Below are 18,966 nucleotides of genomic sequence, written 5' to 3' on the forward strand. Positions count from 1 at the left end.
CCATTTGATACACGTAGTAAAACCATACTGAATTTGTGTTAATTCTCAGTTTCAGAGTAATACAAATAGCAGAGTAAAACGAGGCAGTGGGACTTCATTTTGTTCACTGGTAGTAGGTCTGCTATGAGGTGTGACTGTGGCTTGGCCTCCAGGAAGCAGCTGTATGGTCAGAGTCAGACATCACTGTGCTTCCCTCCTTACAAGCGTCCAGAAAGCACCGAATTTGAGCAGAGAAATATGACCGAGAGAACAGGATGAACAAATACATTTAATCTGATTAATCATTTTATTTTTATATGTTAGGCTGACTACAACATGAATACAAGAGTTAAAGCCAAAGGCCTTGACACTTGTGCAGGATAGTCATGCTTATGGCCATCCTCTGACAATATGCCTTTAATTAAGCTCTTGTTGGAATTTTTAAAAACCTTGCTTAAAATGTGGTTGGTTTCTTTTCATGTTCCAATTGAAAGGAAATTGGAAGAGGTGCCAATTTCGTTGTACTCTGAGGAAATCTACTGACTTCAGGACATATTAGTTTTGCACGGTCACAGAGGTAGCACTTGATGACTGAGAAAGCCACAGTCATCCCTGTTGCAGGTCCCAAAACTTTCATCTTGTCGGGTCAACCCAACTTAAAAGACACTGAGTAATGTGAGTATCTTTTCTAGATTCTTTGGAGTCAAGCCCATTTGCTGCCACAGAGCACCCCTTGGCATAGAGGCCAATCTCCTTCATGGTACAACACAAAGCTTTGTGGATGTTAGATTATTTTAACTTGCTAATAGTGCATTTGCTATGAGCTGATTTTTACAACTTCTGGCTCAAATACTGTCACAAAACATTTGAAAGCCTACCTTTTCTGTATTACTAAATAACTTCTCAGTAAATAATACCCACAAATACAAAATCACCGAGTGCAAATTTCAGTTGTATTTTGTGATCTGGTTACATAAAACTACTTTGACTTAAATTAATTCAAAGTTGGGGCTAACTAGATTTTTGTGACCATTTTATCTCTAAAATGAAGTTAAAAATTTGCATTTGAAACCTCTCTTTACTGAATTTAAAGAAACATTTCCAGTTAATACCCAGCATCATTTAAATGTTGGTAGTCTGTGTAGTTGAAAAGATGAACTTTCACTTCTCTCTTTTAATCGCTGTAGATATTGCTTCACATCGTAAGAGCAGCCTACGTGGATGCCTACAAACGCACATCCCTGCTTCATATATTTTGAGAGAGGGTAGAACATACTGAGAATAAAGGTAAGTATTTGCAAGTTCCCTCCACAGTTTCCTTTATACTCAATGCCAAATGTGGGATTTACCTGTAAATGCCTCAAAAAGAGCACATTTTGCTATAATTGGACCAAATAATCATAATCAGTTGTGACTTTGATACTTCTCCAATAAAGGATTCATTATTTGGACAACAATTTTGCAGTCACAGTAAAAATCAAAAGATAAAGAGGTTTTGAGAGCCCATATTGGCTACAAAAGAAAACAGGACAAGCATTTCATACACACTTTTCTATGTGCACTCGCGTGTGTATGCGTATGCACATGCACATACACACACAAACTAAACCGTGTTCCCAGGGCTCAGTAGAGGAAGCACTTTTTCACTGTTAAGTGTAACATTTTCAAAGAGGTGAACTGGCAAATTTAGGAAAGATTTAACCCAATTTTGCACAGATATTACCAATCATATTCTGTGAGGGCTTAGAGCAGATGATTAAATGGCATTTTCCAAACAGCTACAGATTATCTCTCCCTAGATTTCAAGGCTGGAAGTCACCATCAGGGGATCCATAAGGCAGGCAAGCAGTTACCTGAAATCACCTTCAAGGTAAAGACCACATGGAGAGTGTGCTGTGTCAGCCTCCTACCAGCCAAGACAATCCCCAGGCAGACACTAGATAGCAATCACAGCATCACGATTGTTATGCTCAAGAAAACATCAAATAGTTGGGCATAATTTTCACCATAATCCACAAACTTTAGCCTGAACAATGAAATTTAATCACCAAAAATATTAAATATTAGGGTTTCAGATAATGGAATTTCCCAAGTTATCTTTGGACATTTTCTTGTTTAAAAGATGGTCACAATGGCACTTAAAAAATATATTGGAAATAATATGGCTTCAAGTAGACAAATAAATAGGATTTTTAATGGACATCTTTGCATTATCTATTGCCTTCCTCTTGCTTTGGTTCCATTGATAATTTCTCCCCAAGTTTTCTAATAAGTTCTGCGAGGTCTTCTGAATTCTGAGTTTTCTCTTCAAGGAGCTCATAGCGGAGGCTTGAGATGTCCTGTTTAATTTCCTTCAGTTCCCCTTTAAAAAACAAGAGAGATAGGAAGTCAACTATAAATACATAATGCAGAGAAACTAGTGATTCTGGAACAGAATGAAATCAGTCAGTTCCACACACATCTGTAGTTTGAATCCTTTCAGAGGAAAAAACTTCCTAATGGGGCAGGTTTCAATTTTCTCAGCTAAAGCTTTTGGTTAATGAAAAGGTTATAGAGAAAAAATGGTAACAAAAGTCCCAAGGAAATTGGAAGAGGTGCCAATTCCGTTGGACTCTGAGGAAATCTGCTGACTTGAGGACCTATTAGTTTTGAACAGTCACAGGGGTAGCACTTGATGGTAGTGCCTTCTACTGAGAAAGCCACAGTCATTACTGTTGCAGGTCCCAAAACTTACATCTTGTCAGGTCAACCCAACTTAAAAGACACTGAGGAATCTGAGTATCTTTTCTAGATTCTCTAGTAAAAAGGAAACATTCATGGTAAATGTTTGCAGGATTGGGGGCAAGAGCCTTTTACTTTTCCCAACCACTTCTTCATCCCTGCAAGCCACGCCCCAAAAGCAACAGTTTCTTATGTCGCAAGTGACACCTGCCCCAACTCTGGAAAAACAGCCTATTTTCCGACACTATTTAGTAGCGCTGACGGTTGGTGAGACCCTCCCTCTCTTCCCTAGGAGGCTCACCCTCCCCAAACCGCTCTCTCCAGCTTTTCTCCAGCTCTACATCAGGGCTGCACCCACACTCAGGCTCAGGGGCCGGCTGGTCCCTGTTCAGCTCACCTTCATTCACGTCGTCACTCTCCCGATCTATCTGGGCTTGTAAGACGTATCTTTTAATGAGCCTCTTCATAATTTTCTAGACAGACAAAGGAGAAACCCAGCTCAGTTTTATGTTTATGACAAATCTTTCATTTGGAATAACTGTCTGGGTCTTTCCCCTGTAAGGACCTTAGAAGTAATGCTAACAAAGACTAAGAGGATTTATCTGGCATGGAATGCACACTATCGGCAAATTATTACAGCAATTTTTACATTACCAGAGCTAATGACTCACAAGTTAATTCTTGAGAAAAGAATAGGTTTAGAAAAAAACATCTACCCCTTGATGTTTACTGCTTATATTTTACTTGCAAAGTAGTAGAGCAAAACAATGCCTTTCATTTGAGGAGGTTGACGGTGTGTATAGTACTGGATGTGGAAATGGCAAATTAAGCAAACATACACTCATTTATGTTTTGACCTCCCTTACCAAGAAAGGTAGTTTTGATTTTATACTTGCTAATAATTCAGAAATGTCTAGTTTCTTTTTTTTTTAGTGCATTACTTCTATTTTTTAAAATTTACATCCAGGTTAGTTAGCATATAGTGCAATAATGATTTCAGGAGTAGAATGCAGTGATTCACTCCCTACATATAACACCCAGTGTTCATCGCAACAAGTGTCTTCCTTAATTCCCTTTGCCCATTTAGCCCTTCCCCCACCCACAATCCCTCCAGTAACCCTCAGTTTGTTCTCTATATTTAAGAGTCTCTTATGTTTTTCCCCCTCCCCGTTTTTATATTACTTTTGTTTCCCTTCCCTTATGTTCATCTGTTTGGTATCTTAAAGTCCTCATATGAGTGAAGTCATGATATTTGTCTTTCTCTAATTTTGCTTAGCGTAATACATTATAGTTCCATCCACATCGTTGCAAATGGCAAGATTTCATTATTTTTGATTGCTGAGTAATATTCCAGTGTGTGTGTGTGTGTGTGTGTGTGTGTGTGTGTGTGTATACACACACACACTCCACATCTTCTTTATCCATTCATCTGTCAATGGACATTTGGGCTCTTTCCATAGTTTGTCTCTTGTCCATAGCACTGCTATAAACATTAGAGTGTACGAACCCCTTCAAAACAGCATACCTATATCATTTGGATAAATACCTAGTAGCGCAATTGCTGGGTCTTAGGGTAGTTCTATTTTTTAATTTTTTGAGGAACCTCCGTAATGTCTTCCAGAGTGGCTGTACCAGTTTGCATTCCCACCAGGAGTGCAAAAGTGTTTCTCTTCCTCCACATCCTCGCCAACATCCATTGTTGCCTGAGTTGTTAATTTTAACCATTCTAACAGGTGTGAGGTGGTATCTCATTGTGGTTTTGATTTGTTTTCCCTGATGATGAGTGATGTTGAACATTTTTTCATGTGTCTGTTTGCCATCTGGATGTCTTCTTTAGAAAAGTGCCTATTCATGTCTTTTGCACATTTCTTCATGGGATTATTTGGTTTTTGGGTGTTGAGTTTGATAAGTTCTTTATTGATTTTGGATACTAATCCTTTATCTGATATGTCATTTGCAAATATCTTCTATTCCATTGGTTGCCTTTTAGTTTTCCTGATTGTTTCCTTTGCTGTGCAGAAGCTTTTTGTTTTGATGAGGTCCCAGTAGTTCATATTTGCTTTTGTTTCCCTTGCATCCAGAGATATGTTGAGTAAGAAGTTGCTGTGGCCAAGGTCAAAGAGGTTTTTTCCTGATTTCTCCTCTAGGATTTTGACGGCTTCCTGTCTTATGTTTAGGTCTTTCATCCATTTTGAGTTTATTTTTGTGTATGGTGTAAGAAAGTGGTCCAGGTTCATTCTTCTGCATGTCAGTGTCCAGTTTTCCCAGCACCATTTTTGAAGAGACTGTCTTTATTCCATTGGATATTCTTTCCTGCTCCATCAAAGATTAGTTGGCTATATGTTTGCAGGTCCATTTCTGGGTTCTCTACTCTGCTCCACTGATCTATGTGTCCGTTTTTGTGCCAGTACCATACTGTCTTTATGATTACAGATTTGTAATACATTTTGAAGTCTGGAATTGTGATGCCTCCAGCTTTGGTTTTCTTTTTCAGAACTGCTTTAGCTATTCAGGGTCTTTTCTGGTTCCATACAAATTTTGTTTTGTTTTGTTTTGTTTTGCTTCATCTTTTCTCCCCTTAGAAAGTCCCCCTTAAAATTTCTTGCAGGACTGGTTTAGTGGTCATGAACTTCTTTAGTTTTTGTTTGTCTGGGAAACTCTTTATCTCTCCTATTTCAAATGACAGCCTTGCTGGATAAACAATTCTTGACTGTATATTTTTCCAATTCAGCATGTTGAATATATCCTGCCACTCCTTTCTAGCCTGCCAAGTTTCTGTGGATAGGTCTGCTGTGAACCTGATCTGTCTGCCCTTGTAGGTTAAGTATTTTTTTTCCTTGCTGCTTTCGTAATTCTTTCCTTGTCTGTGTATTTTGTGAATTTGACTATGATATGCCTTGTTGATGGTTTTTGTTCAGTCTAATGGGAGTTCTCTGCGCTTCTTGGATTTCAATGTCTTTGTCTTTCCCCAGGTTAGGAGCATTTTCCATTATGGTTTGCTCACATAAGCCTTCTACCCCTTTTTCTCTCTCTTCATCTTCTGGGATTCCTATGATTCGGATGTTATTCCTTTTTAATGAGTCACGGAGTTCTCAAATTCTTGTATCATTCTTTTGCCTTAGTTTCCCTCTTTTTTCTCTACTTCATTATTTTCCATAATTTTGTCTTCTGTATTGCTGATTCACTGCTCTGCCTCATCCATCCATGCTGCCGTGGCATCCATTCAACATAGCATGTCAGTTATAGCAAAATTTTTTAATTTTTTTTAACATTTATTTATTTTTGAGACAGAGAGAGATACAGCATGAACGGGGTGGGTCAGAGAGAGAGGGAGACGCAGAGTCTGAAACAGGCTCCAGGCTCTGAGCTGTCAGCACAGAGCCCGAAGTGGGACTGGAACCCACGAACTGCGAGATCGTGACCTGAGCTGAAGTCAGACGCTTAGCCGACTGAACCACCCAGGCGCCCCAGTTATAGCATTTTTAATTTCATCCTGACTAGATTTTACTTCTTTCATCTCTGCAGAAAGGGATTTATGCTTTTTTCAAACCCAGCTAGTTCTTATTATCATGATTCTAAATTCTAGTTCAGACATCTTGCTTATATCTGTGTTGATTAAGTCCCTGGCTGTCATTTCTTCCTGTTCTTTCTTTTGGGGTGAATTCCTTCATTTTGTCATTTTGGAAGAAGAAAAAGAATTAGTAAAATAAAAAAATAAAATTATAAAGTTAAAAACAACACAAAAAAATAAAGGGAGCTAGATCCTAGATATGTTTTGATTTGGTTTTGAAAGAAACTTGATAGAATAGAGAAAAAAGGGAAAGAAAAAAGGTAAGAAAAAAATTTTAAATGTTTAAAAATTATACAATAAAATAAAATGAAATGAAGTAAAATAGAATTTAAAATTTGACAAAAAAGAAAAAGTGTAGTAAAAATATTTTAAAAGTTTTAAACTGAAAAAAAAATTTTTTTTCTCTTTCTGTACCCAAGAATAAGAAAAGAAAAAAACAAAAAAAAAAGAATAGATGGACCAGAGAACAGAATGAAATCCAAAATAAATTACATCCAGTTTCCCCTAAAAATCTATGATGCACTTTATAGTCTGTGTAGTAAGCAGGTGGAGAGACTTGTGGTGGTCCTCTAGGGCATGTTCTTGGAGGGCGCAATTGGGTAGAGCTTGGTGTAACAGCTCCGTTCTCCGCTAGGTGGTGCTGCTTAGCTTAATGGGGTGTATAGGTGTGGCGTGCATGTGTGTTTATGCACAGGTGCGGGAGAGGTGAAAATGGCATCACCCAGCTTCACAGTCTCTAGCACCAGAATTCTATGCTCTCGCTCAGTGGCAATCAAGAACCCCTCCTTTGTCTCTGGCTTCTGTCTGCTCCCTGCTTCTACACTGTCTGTGTCCAAGCTGTCAGCCTGCCAGGCAGCACCTCTCTCCCAAATTTTATCTCAGATGGGGCTGTGTTTCCAAACCCCTCACTTCTGAGAGCCCTACAGCTTGGACCCCCTCCAACATTCTGAGGGAGGGTCTCACCGGGCAATGGCCAGGTGCTAGCTGGCCCCAGGTAACATTAGTGTGGCTGCGCTCTTGCAGAGGTTCAGAGAATGTGGCTGGGTACCTGCTTGCCCCAGGAAAAGTTCATGTGCTCACATGGCAGCAGAGGCTCAGAGATTATGGCAAAACACAACACACAGCTGGCACCAGGTTTAACCATGCCCTGGCATCTTTGTTCCAATACCAGAAAACAGGGCTGTTCTCTGGGGTCCACTGGGACCTTTTCCTCTGGGGAGGTTGTATGGCCTCCACCAAATGCCCTCCTAGCAGAGGAACGGCTTCTCCCCTGTGGCCCATGGACCCCTCAGACCTCACTGTCTTCTCCTAGGGATTCAGAGCTCTGTCAGAACTCCCTAATAGAGCTCTGCCAGGTATTGAGCGGAGAAGTTTCCAACACTGTGTGCCCCTGTTTATAGAGTCCTAATGGTACTGAAACCCTCTTCTTTCTCCTTTCTCCCTTTTTTGTTCAATCCATTGTGGGTGTTTTCACTCTTTCTCTTTCTCTCCATCTACTTTCAGGGGGAGTGCTTTTCCTGTACTCTACCGCCTGTCTCTGTCCCCTCTCGGCAAACAAAAACCGCTCCCTACCCTTCACAGCTTCTCTCTCCCCCAGTTCACCTCTCTGTGCCATGTACGTGCTGAGTTCCGTGGTTCAAGTTAAGCAGATTGTTTTGTTAATCCTAACATCAATTTTCCAGGTGTGAAAAATGGGTTGTGCTGGTCTAGCTGCATTTCAGGGATGAGAGAAGCCGAGAACTTCCAGGCTGCTCCACCATCTTGCCCCTCCCAGTGCACTGGAATGTCTAGTTTCAATGCAACAAAGTTTTCCCCCATCTGGGCTTCAACCATGAGAATGTTGGAAATGCAGAAGGTTCAGTACCATGTGCAGGAAGTCCTGGGTGGATATATAGTTAAACTAAATCTAACTCTCTAAACCCCAAATTAAATGGTAGACAGTAAAATTCCACTTTTAAGAACTTATTCTAAGGATGTAATTGGGTGCATGGACAATGTTCATAGTAGTACCACTTACAATAGTAGAAAAAAACCGTTAAAGTTCCATCAATAGGAAATTATTTTAATTATCATATATTTGTACAAAGAGTACTATACATCCATTAAAATTAATATAAATATATGTTTTGTGAAGTGAAAACCTGTTAGCCATTATTTAAGTACTATTAACTCCTTTATATATTATATATACAGTTATATAATATTGAAGTACATGTAAAATTATACATATACACATAATCACCTGGCAGAATATCACCAAATAAGTAGTCTTTAAATCTCAGTAGTGGGTTTTGAGGTACACTTTATTCTCTCCTGTATGTTTTTTTGTGAGGATAGACTTTTTACAATGAACATATAGGCCTTTTACAATGAACATGTAGACTCTAAGCTCTGGGATGCCAAGACTTCATCTATTTTATTTACTTACGTATCTCCAGTCCTTAGAAAGTATAGGCACATATTTGTCGAATTCATGCATTATTTTGACATTGAGAAAAACAACATAATGGTTCATTTTCACTTAAAGAATCACATAGTTTGGGATTTTAAATATTACAAATAATTAGTCTTAGTTTTCTAAAAAAAAAAAAAAAAAATCATGCTTACCTGATACTTTCCTGGAGGATTATTGAAACTATTTAACTGGAAATCTTCTGAGCTCCTTATACTTGATTGTTTACTATGCCCAAGCTGTAATTTGAAAAGAATAAAAATTCTTATTTTTCTTCTAAATAATGTAACGATATTTATCAGTTGTATATAGGAATTTATAAGTTACATATGTAAATTTTTCATTTAATTTGCTTTATAGCCTATCTTCCAAGACAAACCAGAGGCACCTGAGGGGTGCTGGATCTCTCAATGGTTATTCAAGGTTGTCTGAGGACTTTCATAGACTGCGTGGCTATCAGTCATGTAGTCATGACAGTCATGCTTTAACATTCTCACAGGCACATCTCTGATAGAGGAGGAGGCAAACAAGTTGGGGAAGTGATGGTGGTTATCTAAGAAGTCCTCTGTTAAGGGAGCAACAGGCCAGCATCCATGAGCACAATACCCACACTTGTAGGTGGGTGCCTGAAGTAACACAAGGGTAAGACTTTGTTGTGAGACAGAGTTCAGGGGCCAATAAAAAACAAATTAATGCATTTGAATTTTAGGATCTACATAGTATCACATTTGGGCAGTACTTTTGAAACCATATATTTGCTTGAACAGGCAAATAAAAAAGATCTAAAACAATCTGCAATTAAGGTGGTAAAGTACTGTATACACATGCTAATAGGACACCTGGGTGGCTCAAGCTGTTAAGCGTACAAGTTCATCTCAGGTCGTGATCTCACGGTCCATGAGTTCGAGCCCTGCATTGGTGCTGTGCTCAAAGTTCAGAGACTGGAGCCTGCTTCAGATTCTGTGTGTCTCTCTCTCTGCCCCTGCCCCACTCATGCTCTCTCTCTCTCTCTCAAAAATGAATAAATGTTAAAAACTTTTTCTAAAAAAAAACATGCCGAGAAAATGATTAAAAAAACTCTTCACGGCATTCTCTAAAAGGAAAAACATGGTTTTAAAAATAAATAAGTAGGAGAACCTGAGCAAAACACATCAGCTTCACATTTGTGTTTTTGTTTTTGTTGTTGTTGTTTTTTTTGGTGTACAACTGTTTTCCAAGGGACAAGAAACTTTAAGACCATCTTCAAAGTCGGTGATGATTCATATTTCCCAATGGCATCTAAGTTGCTGTAAGTAAAGCTCATTGAGAATTAAAGTCCTTAACTTCAATGCTTTGATGCTTTAAATGGCTACATGCTGACCTAAAACAGCTATGCACACATTCATCCAGTAAACACTGGACATTGATGGAGTGCCCTCTGTATGAAGATGCTGTGCTATGGATTCTGGGTATTCAGTGAAGAACATAACAATCATTATCTTGCTAAGCTATATGCACAGGAAGAATATACTAAGGCTGATAAGATCCATAAAAACACAATATGCAATTTTGAAAATATTAGCACCCCTTTTCATGTAGCTATTTCCCCTTGTCTTTCAACCTCTCTAACAGTGTCAGCAAAATATCCATATTCTTTCACTTTATATTAACTTTAAACATAATTAAGATAAAATTATACAATTGGTGCTTGTATAAAAGCGTGCTTGACAGAAATGTGAAGACTAAGGCTCTGCCACAACAGCTCTGGAGCAGCAGGTGAGATGCTGGAACTTTCTGCACTCTCTCCAACAATGAAGGGACTAGTCCAGTGGATACCTATTCTCCTTCAAGTCCTACTAATCTATGGATGTGGGAAACAAATGCAAACTTCAACATGTTTTTAACAATGTAATTTTTAATATTTATTCTTAAAAATAGTTATTCATTTATCTTTATGATGATATAATGCTTCCTGGCTTTCAAACCATGATTTATGCTTTAAGGGCACCATTAAATGTGACGACAGGATTCAAGCCCACTTTCATCCCCCATTTTTCATGATATAGCATGGAGGGTGAGGACAGGTTCATAATCAGAGGAGAGGATCCAGACAAAGGGATCTTTGTGCATCGTGCCTTTGATTTATTTACCACCTATTCATTAATTTACAACTTCATGATTGGAAGTTATTAATTTGATGTCTCCTTCTTTCGTTAGGGGCCACTAGTACATCCAAAAAGTGTTCATGGAAATAAGAAAGTGAAAAAAATATGTTTCTTTGGGATTTTTATTTTTTTGAAGATGAATAAACCTTAACATTTGATATGTCAATCACCTCCAGTTAAGGCAGCTCAGGACACTACATGCCTATAGAGATCATCCTTTTGAGGGGGCGGGGGGGGGGGATTTAATAATATATCAACATCACCCAGGCCTTCATTCATTCACTCATTTCTATTTTAAGGGCTTTGCGTGTGCTGTTCCCAGTTCTTGAAATGCTCTTTTCCCGACTGGCTTATTTGCTCTGCCTCATCTTTTGGGTTTTAGCTTAAAACATAAGCTCCGCAGAGAGGTTTTCCTGCCCACCTTATGAAAAATAGATCTGGAGCCAGCTAGGTCATTTGACACTTATTTTATTCACTGGCTTGGTTACATGTTTATCTACATCCTGCTGGGCTCTGTGGAAGGAGAGATTTTGTTTAGCTCACCTCACTGTCCCTGGAGCCAGAACTGCTGGCAGATGGCAAGTGCTCAGAAAGCACTGGTTGGTGAAATAAAGGAAGGAAAAAGTGCTTCTGGGTCACTGATGGGGTTCACTGGCTGCTAGACACCTTGCTATAGAAAACATGTTCAATCTAGGTTTGTGAACCAGTTGGCTGCAGCTCAACATAGATGGTAAAGGTACATCTAAACTGGAAAGAACTTAAACTGAAGGCATGAGGCTGATGCTGTACCAACGAACACACCGGATGGCACAGAAGATGTAACAGTGGCAGGTATGTCAGAAAATGGCATTCTGTTCATTTGAGAATGTGTGTGATTACAGATTGTCCAGACTGTAGATCTTGAAGCGTCAATGGCCACAGCTTCTGTGTACTCATAACATTTCAGTACAACACACAGCACTCCCACCACTTCATGCTCTCAATAGGTAGAGTCCAAAGATTCTTCATTCCAACGGTTACTGACACTTTGGGCTGGATAAGTCTTTATTGTGTGGGGCTTCCTGTGCATTGTAGGATGTTTAGCAGGATCCCTGCCCTCTACCTACTAGATGCCAATAACAGCTCCCCTGTCCGGTTGTGACAACCAAAATGTCTCCAGGTATTACAAATGTACCCTGAGGTGCCGGTAGTGGGGGCAGGGGACGGACCACCCCTGGTTGGGAACCACTGGTATAGTTGAATGGTATATGACTAAACAGTTATAAATTCACACGGACCACTTTTATGTGACTAGTTCTTCTCTAAATGTGAAATATAAACCTGGGTACAAATACAACAAAAAATTCTAATCAGTTTCTAATACATAATAGTCATATAATAAATACTTGTTACAATCATATGAAAGAAAGGCAATGTAAGGATAAATTTACTCAACGGCGCAAAGAAGCACTATTACCACTTGGTGGCAGAAAATTCTAATGTAGAACTAAGTGTTCCCATGGCCAGCTATTCAAGCAGGCTAGAAAGTCAGGGGGATTCAACTGGCCAAATGAATAGTATTTAAGCCTTAGGGATGTGGATATCTGTAAACGGTAGCGATGTGTGAAATGCAACGGGAGTGGCAGCAGGAAGAGCTGGCTTTAAGCTTTGTTCCCGACTCATGTGGAAATACACTGATTCTGAATGAGCTACTGTCTATCTTTGTTTTTAGACCACATCTCCTGCATTCTTTATGTCTTCTCTTGTTCATTTCCTAGTAATTATTTCGATATTAGCATTTAGAGTAAAGCCAGGAACAGAGCAATGAGCTAAAATGTATAGATACCACGTTCAGTCCACAGGGATGCAGACGTGAAAAGCACCACGTGGGGGCAGTGCTTATAAGCTCTTGCTTTGGAATCAAGTGGATCTGAATTTGAATTCTGGTTGTTGTTTGAAATGAGACTGTGGGCAGGTTACTTCAGCTCTACTGTCCTCGGGTTTCTAATGCGTGAAATAGGGGAAATGATATTACCTAGCTGCTAGAGGTGGTGGAAGAATCAAACAGGAAGGCTGTGGGACACACCGCTTGACATACAGCACATGCTCTACAAGTGTCAGCAGCTATTACTGCTGTACAGAAGGATAGATATCTACTATGTGGATTTAGTCCTATTTCATGTGTCTTTTTATTTTTATTTTTAGTGTTTATTTTTCTTTGAGAGAGACAGAGACAGAGACAGAGAAGAGCATGGGCATGGGAGAGGCAGAGAGAGAGGGAGACCCAGAATCCAAAGCAGGCTCCAGGCTCCCAGCTGTCAGCACAGAGCCCAACGTGGGGCTCGAACTCACGCACTGAGAGATCATGACCCGAGTTGAAGTCGGAGGCTCAAGCGACTGAGCCACCCAGACACCCCTCACGTTTCATTTTAATCTAGTCTAGTCTACTCTGCTGAATATTACTGTTCACTGATGTGTCCATGACAAAGTCATTCAGGGAATGAAATATTCTGTGATTCCCATGATTCCCACACCCAGATGGGCCTTAGAATATCCTAAGGCCTAACTAAAGTACACACTTCCACACCCCAATGCCAGAAATTTTAATTCAATATGCCCGGAGAAAAGGATTGGGAATTTGCACAAAATCAACATATATCAGTTATATGTGACTAATAACAAAAAAAATCTGCACATGTCACTCAAGCCAGTGCCAAACAGACAGAAAATGCTAAAATGACATCTATTGCATAGGACGCAAGAGCCTGTCTGCAACTGACAACTTGAAAGTGATCCCTCCTGGAGCTCAAAGAGAGCGGTTATTCGGGAAGTTATCAGCATCTTCAGGTTTATGCATCATACAGTGTGGCAGAGATGGGACTTGAGTTATGCTGGCCTCTCAGAATTTATCTGAAAAGCTAATGCTAGCAGCCACCAAATTCAGGGACCTTCAGAGCTAAAGGATATAAGCAAAGATAATAAGTAGGTCTTCTCACTTTGTTTCAAAAAGTATTTTTATGTGGCTCATTCCACTGATTTCTATGGTGCACCCAGAGCACGTGTGGAGGTGATGTGGGTGGAACCTAACCACTTTTGTCCTCAGGGAGTCAGAAGATCTGAGTGAAATGGAAACTTAAGCATTGTTTTGGAAGCAGACTTCATGAAAAAGAGAGCAAACGTTGCACAAATTGGTAAGAAAGAAGGAACCATGAGAGTTTTTCTTAGTCCCTATCAGGGCCAAGCACATTGCAGTGGAAACCCACTTCAGTAACAATAGGCAAACTTGACTGGAAATATAAACGTGTGCTGTAAAAGCACTCTCCCAGGAGTGTAGCTAATGTATCAAGCAAAAGCAAGCTGTGGGCGTCAGTTCTGTTCATCACAAGCTTACATGGCAAGGAAAAGTAAAGGAGATAGCTGCATTATGTCAGTCCTCTAGGAACCAAATGCCAAGACACAGAAGTAGGAGATGTGCTCAGAATCATGCCTGTGACAGGTAACAGGGAGTAGAAGCAGGGGGTAGAAAACGGTCTTGGACTGTGGGGCTTGGCTCACCATGAAAGAGGGAAAGGTAAAAAGACCAAAAACGTCAGCCAGCCTGACTGGGAGCTCCAGCACAAACTGCTCGGAGGCAACCCTGCCTTGGTGAAGAAAATGACCGACAGGTAGAGAGGCTCTGCTGGATGTGTGTATGCCCACCCTCACCCCACACTGCTCAAGTGCAGTGAATCAGATCTCCGTTGGGTCCCTGACGCTCCTCTATCAGTTTAATTTTTCCTGCTTTACATCACTATCCCTGTATTTCATTACCCACAAGGACCCAAACATATATGCTTAATATCTGTCTTAAAGATATACACAGTTCTTTCTTCTGATTAACTGGACATAAGCTTATTTCCATCACTCAATAACAGATCTTTGAGGCATTATTAACACAATTAAAATCTTTAATGTATATATTACCTGTTTCTTGAAATTGCTTCTGAACATTTGTCCTTTTTTCTGAAAAGATAAGCCTGGGCACACATATGACTTCATGTTTTCAAATATGAGCTTACCTGTTTTTTGTCAAGCGATAATTTTGAAAGGTCTTCATGACTTCCCCAAATTCCAAATTTCTTTTCTTCGTTTCTCTTTTAAAAATAGATAGTAAGATGAGTACAATTGCTAATTCTTCATTTAGAATTACAAAAACAATTTCATTCTTTATTCCATATCTTAAAAGCCATCTGGTCTGATTCTGTAGCAAGTTTCAAGAAGAGAAACATGTTCTTATTGGGTGCTTCCCATTGGTGAGAACAATGAATTCTCTCAGGTTGCTGTTCCATTAGAACTGTAAACTCCATTAATTAATGTAAGTAAAGGAGTATTAAGTAAAGGGAGGGACATTCCTGCCATCAACCCACTGAGTTCTAGAAGTTAGACATCCAGAAGAGTGCTATAGATGGCCTGTTTCTCCAAAATTTCACAAAGTATAGTAATAACTACATTTAAAGCAGGTTTTATAATTCTCAAGGTCCTGGGGCGCCCGGGTGGCTCAGTCGGTCAAGCGTCCTACTTCGGCTCAGGTCATGATCTCACAGCTCGTGACTTCAAGCCCTGCATCAGGCTCTGTGCCGACAGCTCAGAGCCTGGAGCCTGCTTCAGATTCTGTGCCTCCCTCTCTCTCTGCCCAAACCCACTAGCATTCTGTCTCTGTCTCTCTCAAAAATAAATAAACATTAAAAAAATTATAATTCTCAAGGTCCTTTTACATACTCATTTGATCTTTATGATGTAGATATAATTTTTATTCCCATAGTACAGCTGAAGAAACTAAAGCTCGGAGAGTTTATTATTTATTTGAGAACCCAAAATGGTGAGTGGCAAGCAGAGCAGGAATTAGAATATTTCTCTTTTCTCTCAGTGATAGAATCTTAGAATGGCTAGAAACTTTCACAATCATTTGGCTCAACTGCCCACTCACTGTTGGAATATCTTCTATAAATTCCTAATATTGGTCATTCTGCATTTATTGATTACATGCAATGATGGGGAACTTACTACTTTGCAAGACAGCCCACTCTGTTAGACAGATATTTTCTTTGATTTTTTTAATGTTTACTTATTTTTGAGAGAGAGACAGAGTGTGAAATAGGTGAGGGGCAGAGAGAGAGAGACACAGAATATGAAGCAGGCTCCAGGCTCCAAGCTGTCAGCACAGAGCCCAATGCGGGGCTCAAACTCACGAACCTCAAGATCATGATCTGAGCTGAAGTTGGACCCTCAGCAGACTGAGCCACCCAGGCGCCCCTGGACAGATGTTGTTGTGACAAGTTTGTTTTTAAATAGAACTACAGCTGAACTATTTGCAACTTTTGCCCATGGCATCTCTCCCTGTGTTTGAAGGGACAAAAAACAAGTATACCCCCTAGTCAAAACTGAGAGTTCTAAAGATATTCGCCTTGTTCCCCTTCAATCCTCCTTTTTTGGATGTAATCCCCAAGTCCTTCAACTCCCCATCATATGACGCCTTATATGCACCTGTCCCCATGCTGGCCCTTCTCCTCTGAATGCATCCATCTCTCATGGCTTCTCCTGGGTGTGGTTCTGCACCAGCAGAGTTCCTGCACAGGGTAACTGCCCCTCCTCCACACACAGTGGCACACAACTTTCCACACTTCTGAATATACTGCTAACCCTCATCTAAACACTGCACCTCTTCTATGTTTCTTGAGATTGCTTCCTGCATAACTGTTTCCAGTTAATACCCCTAGATCTTTCTTTCTTGAACTACTTAATGCCAAACCTAGACTCACATATTACATGTGAGTAATTGATTTCTAAGTTTTCAGTGAAGAAGGTAGAGTCTGTCAAATTCCCCCAAGCTACTGATGCTTTACCAGGCTGTGTGAACTGAACATGAGGTGGGGCTTGTGGCCACAACAGCAAAAATGGGGCCAGAATAGCTCTCCTTTCAAGTACCCTCTACAGACAATGTAATACATTATTATAGTTACATTTCATGAATTTTTCCTGTATTCTTTTAAGTAGGAAATGTCCAAAGTGTTCCTCTCAAGTAGATACAAGCCAAAGGACTGTGCTCATTTGGCAATGATCGGATGTGTCATCATGGATCACTTCTTTTAAATGATCCTAGCATTTAAAAACATAATTTTAAATTATCAAGTCAAATTACCTTGTTCATCTCTGCATCCTCCTGGAAACCTTTTTTATGGGCCTGGAACATCTCAGAAATCCATTTTTTAAGCCTCAGTAAGAGATAAAACAGGGACTTTGGACTTGGCACCAGGTTGAAGGGAACAGGTAATGTTCTCCCCTCTTCAAAGTAGGAAAACCAAAGCTTGGCCCTTGCAAATTTCCACTCGACATCAGCATCGTCCTGTGCAAACACACACGTCAGTTCAGCAGAGAGATGTGAAAACTGAATTACTGCGATGCGACCCACACTGTGTACCTAGGCAGGAGCAATGGTGCCTACAAACACTCTCAGGCCCCAAACACCACTCCAAGATTTTTTTAATGTTAAGGTTCTACTCACACTCTCTCCAAAATCTGTCTGAAATGTTATCAGGCTTAGAGAACTACAGATCTCAGAATGTGCTTATGTTTATAAACACCCTGAAAGGTATAAATGGATTTTTCTACATTCTGAAAAGAACACTATGAAAAATTATTCACTCTTTTGTTCGACACAAGATCATAAGTTCGATTACTTTGGGACACATTCCAAAATTTCTGGAATAAAAATTTGTATTATCACTCCAGATTCGAGAAATGGTCACTTTTGAAAATCACTACAAAAAATACCACACTAGTGGTATTTGTAAGTAACAATTTTTAAAAATAAAATGTAAATTCAAGCTGATATAGTATTTCTAAGTTTTTTTAAAAAAACAATAATGAATCTGACATTTCTCCTCCTTATGACCTACTACCCACCACACACATTGATGTTGCATTTGGAAGCAAAGAGTTAAAATTTTCTAGATTACTGGACAAACAACTATGTGAAACAGGCAAAGAACAAAAGGAAACACAGCCTATATTTTCACCACCAATGAGGAGTTGATGCCTGGCATAAGTTAAAAAACATGTAGTCACAGACTATACACATGTACAGAAATCATACCTCAATTTCCTGGAATGAACTGTTGATCATTGCAATTAACATATTTAACAAAACAATGACCATTGTGACATTATAGACTCCATAAAGAACATAACCGATATTTTCAATGAATTTGTGATTATAGTTGATGACCACCGACTTCACTTCAGAAAGTCCAAATATAGCCCAGAACAGTGTCTTAAAACTCTCCTCAACTCTGGGGAAAAATAAAGAGAGAAAGGAAATAATACAGTGTATAAATGACAATAATACCATAATAAAAGTGCGCTGATTGTGTGTTTGCAAATTAATAAATATTCATGAGAAAATCCTTTACTTCTATGAACCTCGGTTTTCCTTTCTGTAAAATGAATACAATAGGTTTTATTTCCCAGAAGGTTGCAGGGCTGAAGTCATACTGTGCATACGAACCAGTCAGCTCAGTATCTGGCACATAATAGGCACTCAATAAATGTTATCAACATAACTTCATAACCACAGATACTAACATAAGTAATCCATAGCTTGGGTAATGGAGTGTTAAATGTATTACTTAATAAAAATAATACAATGTTAGAGTCTTATTAGGTTTCCTGCTCATCTATACTTCTACTCATATCCAATAATTAGATAATAACAGTGTGTGCCTTAAGAAAAATGTGACAATATAAACATAGACGCTGTAACCAAAATCACTGACAAGTCTTAGGTAGGAATTTCAATGCTTTACACATAATTACTGACCAATGCTAAGCCCAGCTTCACCCAGCTGGTTTCATTTCTCTGATAAACTGCACTTTATGAGAATAGGGCTAACAACAGGTTATGCTTCAGTTGATGCTTCATATTGGAACATGGACCACCTAATATCTGAGTAATCTATTCTAAGCATATTTTATAAAAAACCACTGTGGCTGTGGTGAACCTCAGTCAAAACTGGGGTTGATAACCAGGATCTTCTCAATGAGAAGATCTGACAAAATGAATTAGGAGAGAAGCTGTTCTCCCT

General features: G+C 39.4%; 1 protein-coding gene across 4 annotated transcripts in view; it reads right to left on the reverse strand.

The window, feature by feature from the left end:
* Positions 1 to 278: 278 nt before the first annotated feature.
* Positions 279 to 18,966, reverse strand: part of TRPC6 (transient receptor potential cation channel subfamily C member 6) — a 129,513-nt gene continuing 110,825 nt past the window's right edge. For 3 of the 4 annotated variants that reach the window (XM_042958352.1, XM_042958350.1, XM_042958351.1), the window contains 6 exons: positions 17,979 to 18,174; positions 17,025 to 17,228; positions 14,905 to 14,979; positions 8,879 to 8,962; positions 3,098 to 3,173; positions 279 to 2,341 (listed from right to left, as the gene is read on the reverse strand). In XM_042958352.1, coding sequence (XP_042814286.1) covers positions 2,190 to 2,341; positions 3,098 to 3,173; positions 8,879 to 8,962; positions 14,905 to 14,979; positions 17,025 to 17,228; positions 17,979 to 18,174 — 787 coding nt within the window. In that variant the 3' untranslated portion in view covers positions 279 to 2,189. Of the gene's footprint in view, positions 2,342 to 3,097; positions 3,174 to 8,878; positions 8,967 to 14,904; positions 14,980 to 17,024; positions 17,229 to 17,978; positions 18,175 to 18,966 lie in introns of those variants that run through there. The other variant, XR_006208301.1, reaches the window with a different exon arrangement.

This window comes from Panthera tigris, chromosome D1 (genome assembly GCF_018350195.1).
Source record: "Panthera tigris isolate Pti1 chromosome D1, P.tigris_Pti1_mat1.1, whole genome shotgun sequence".
NCBI classification, from domain to species: Eukaryota; Metazoa; Chordata; class Mammalia; order Carnivora; family Felidae; genus Panthera; species Panthera tigris.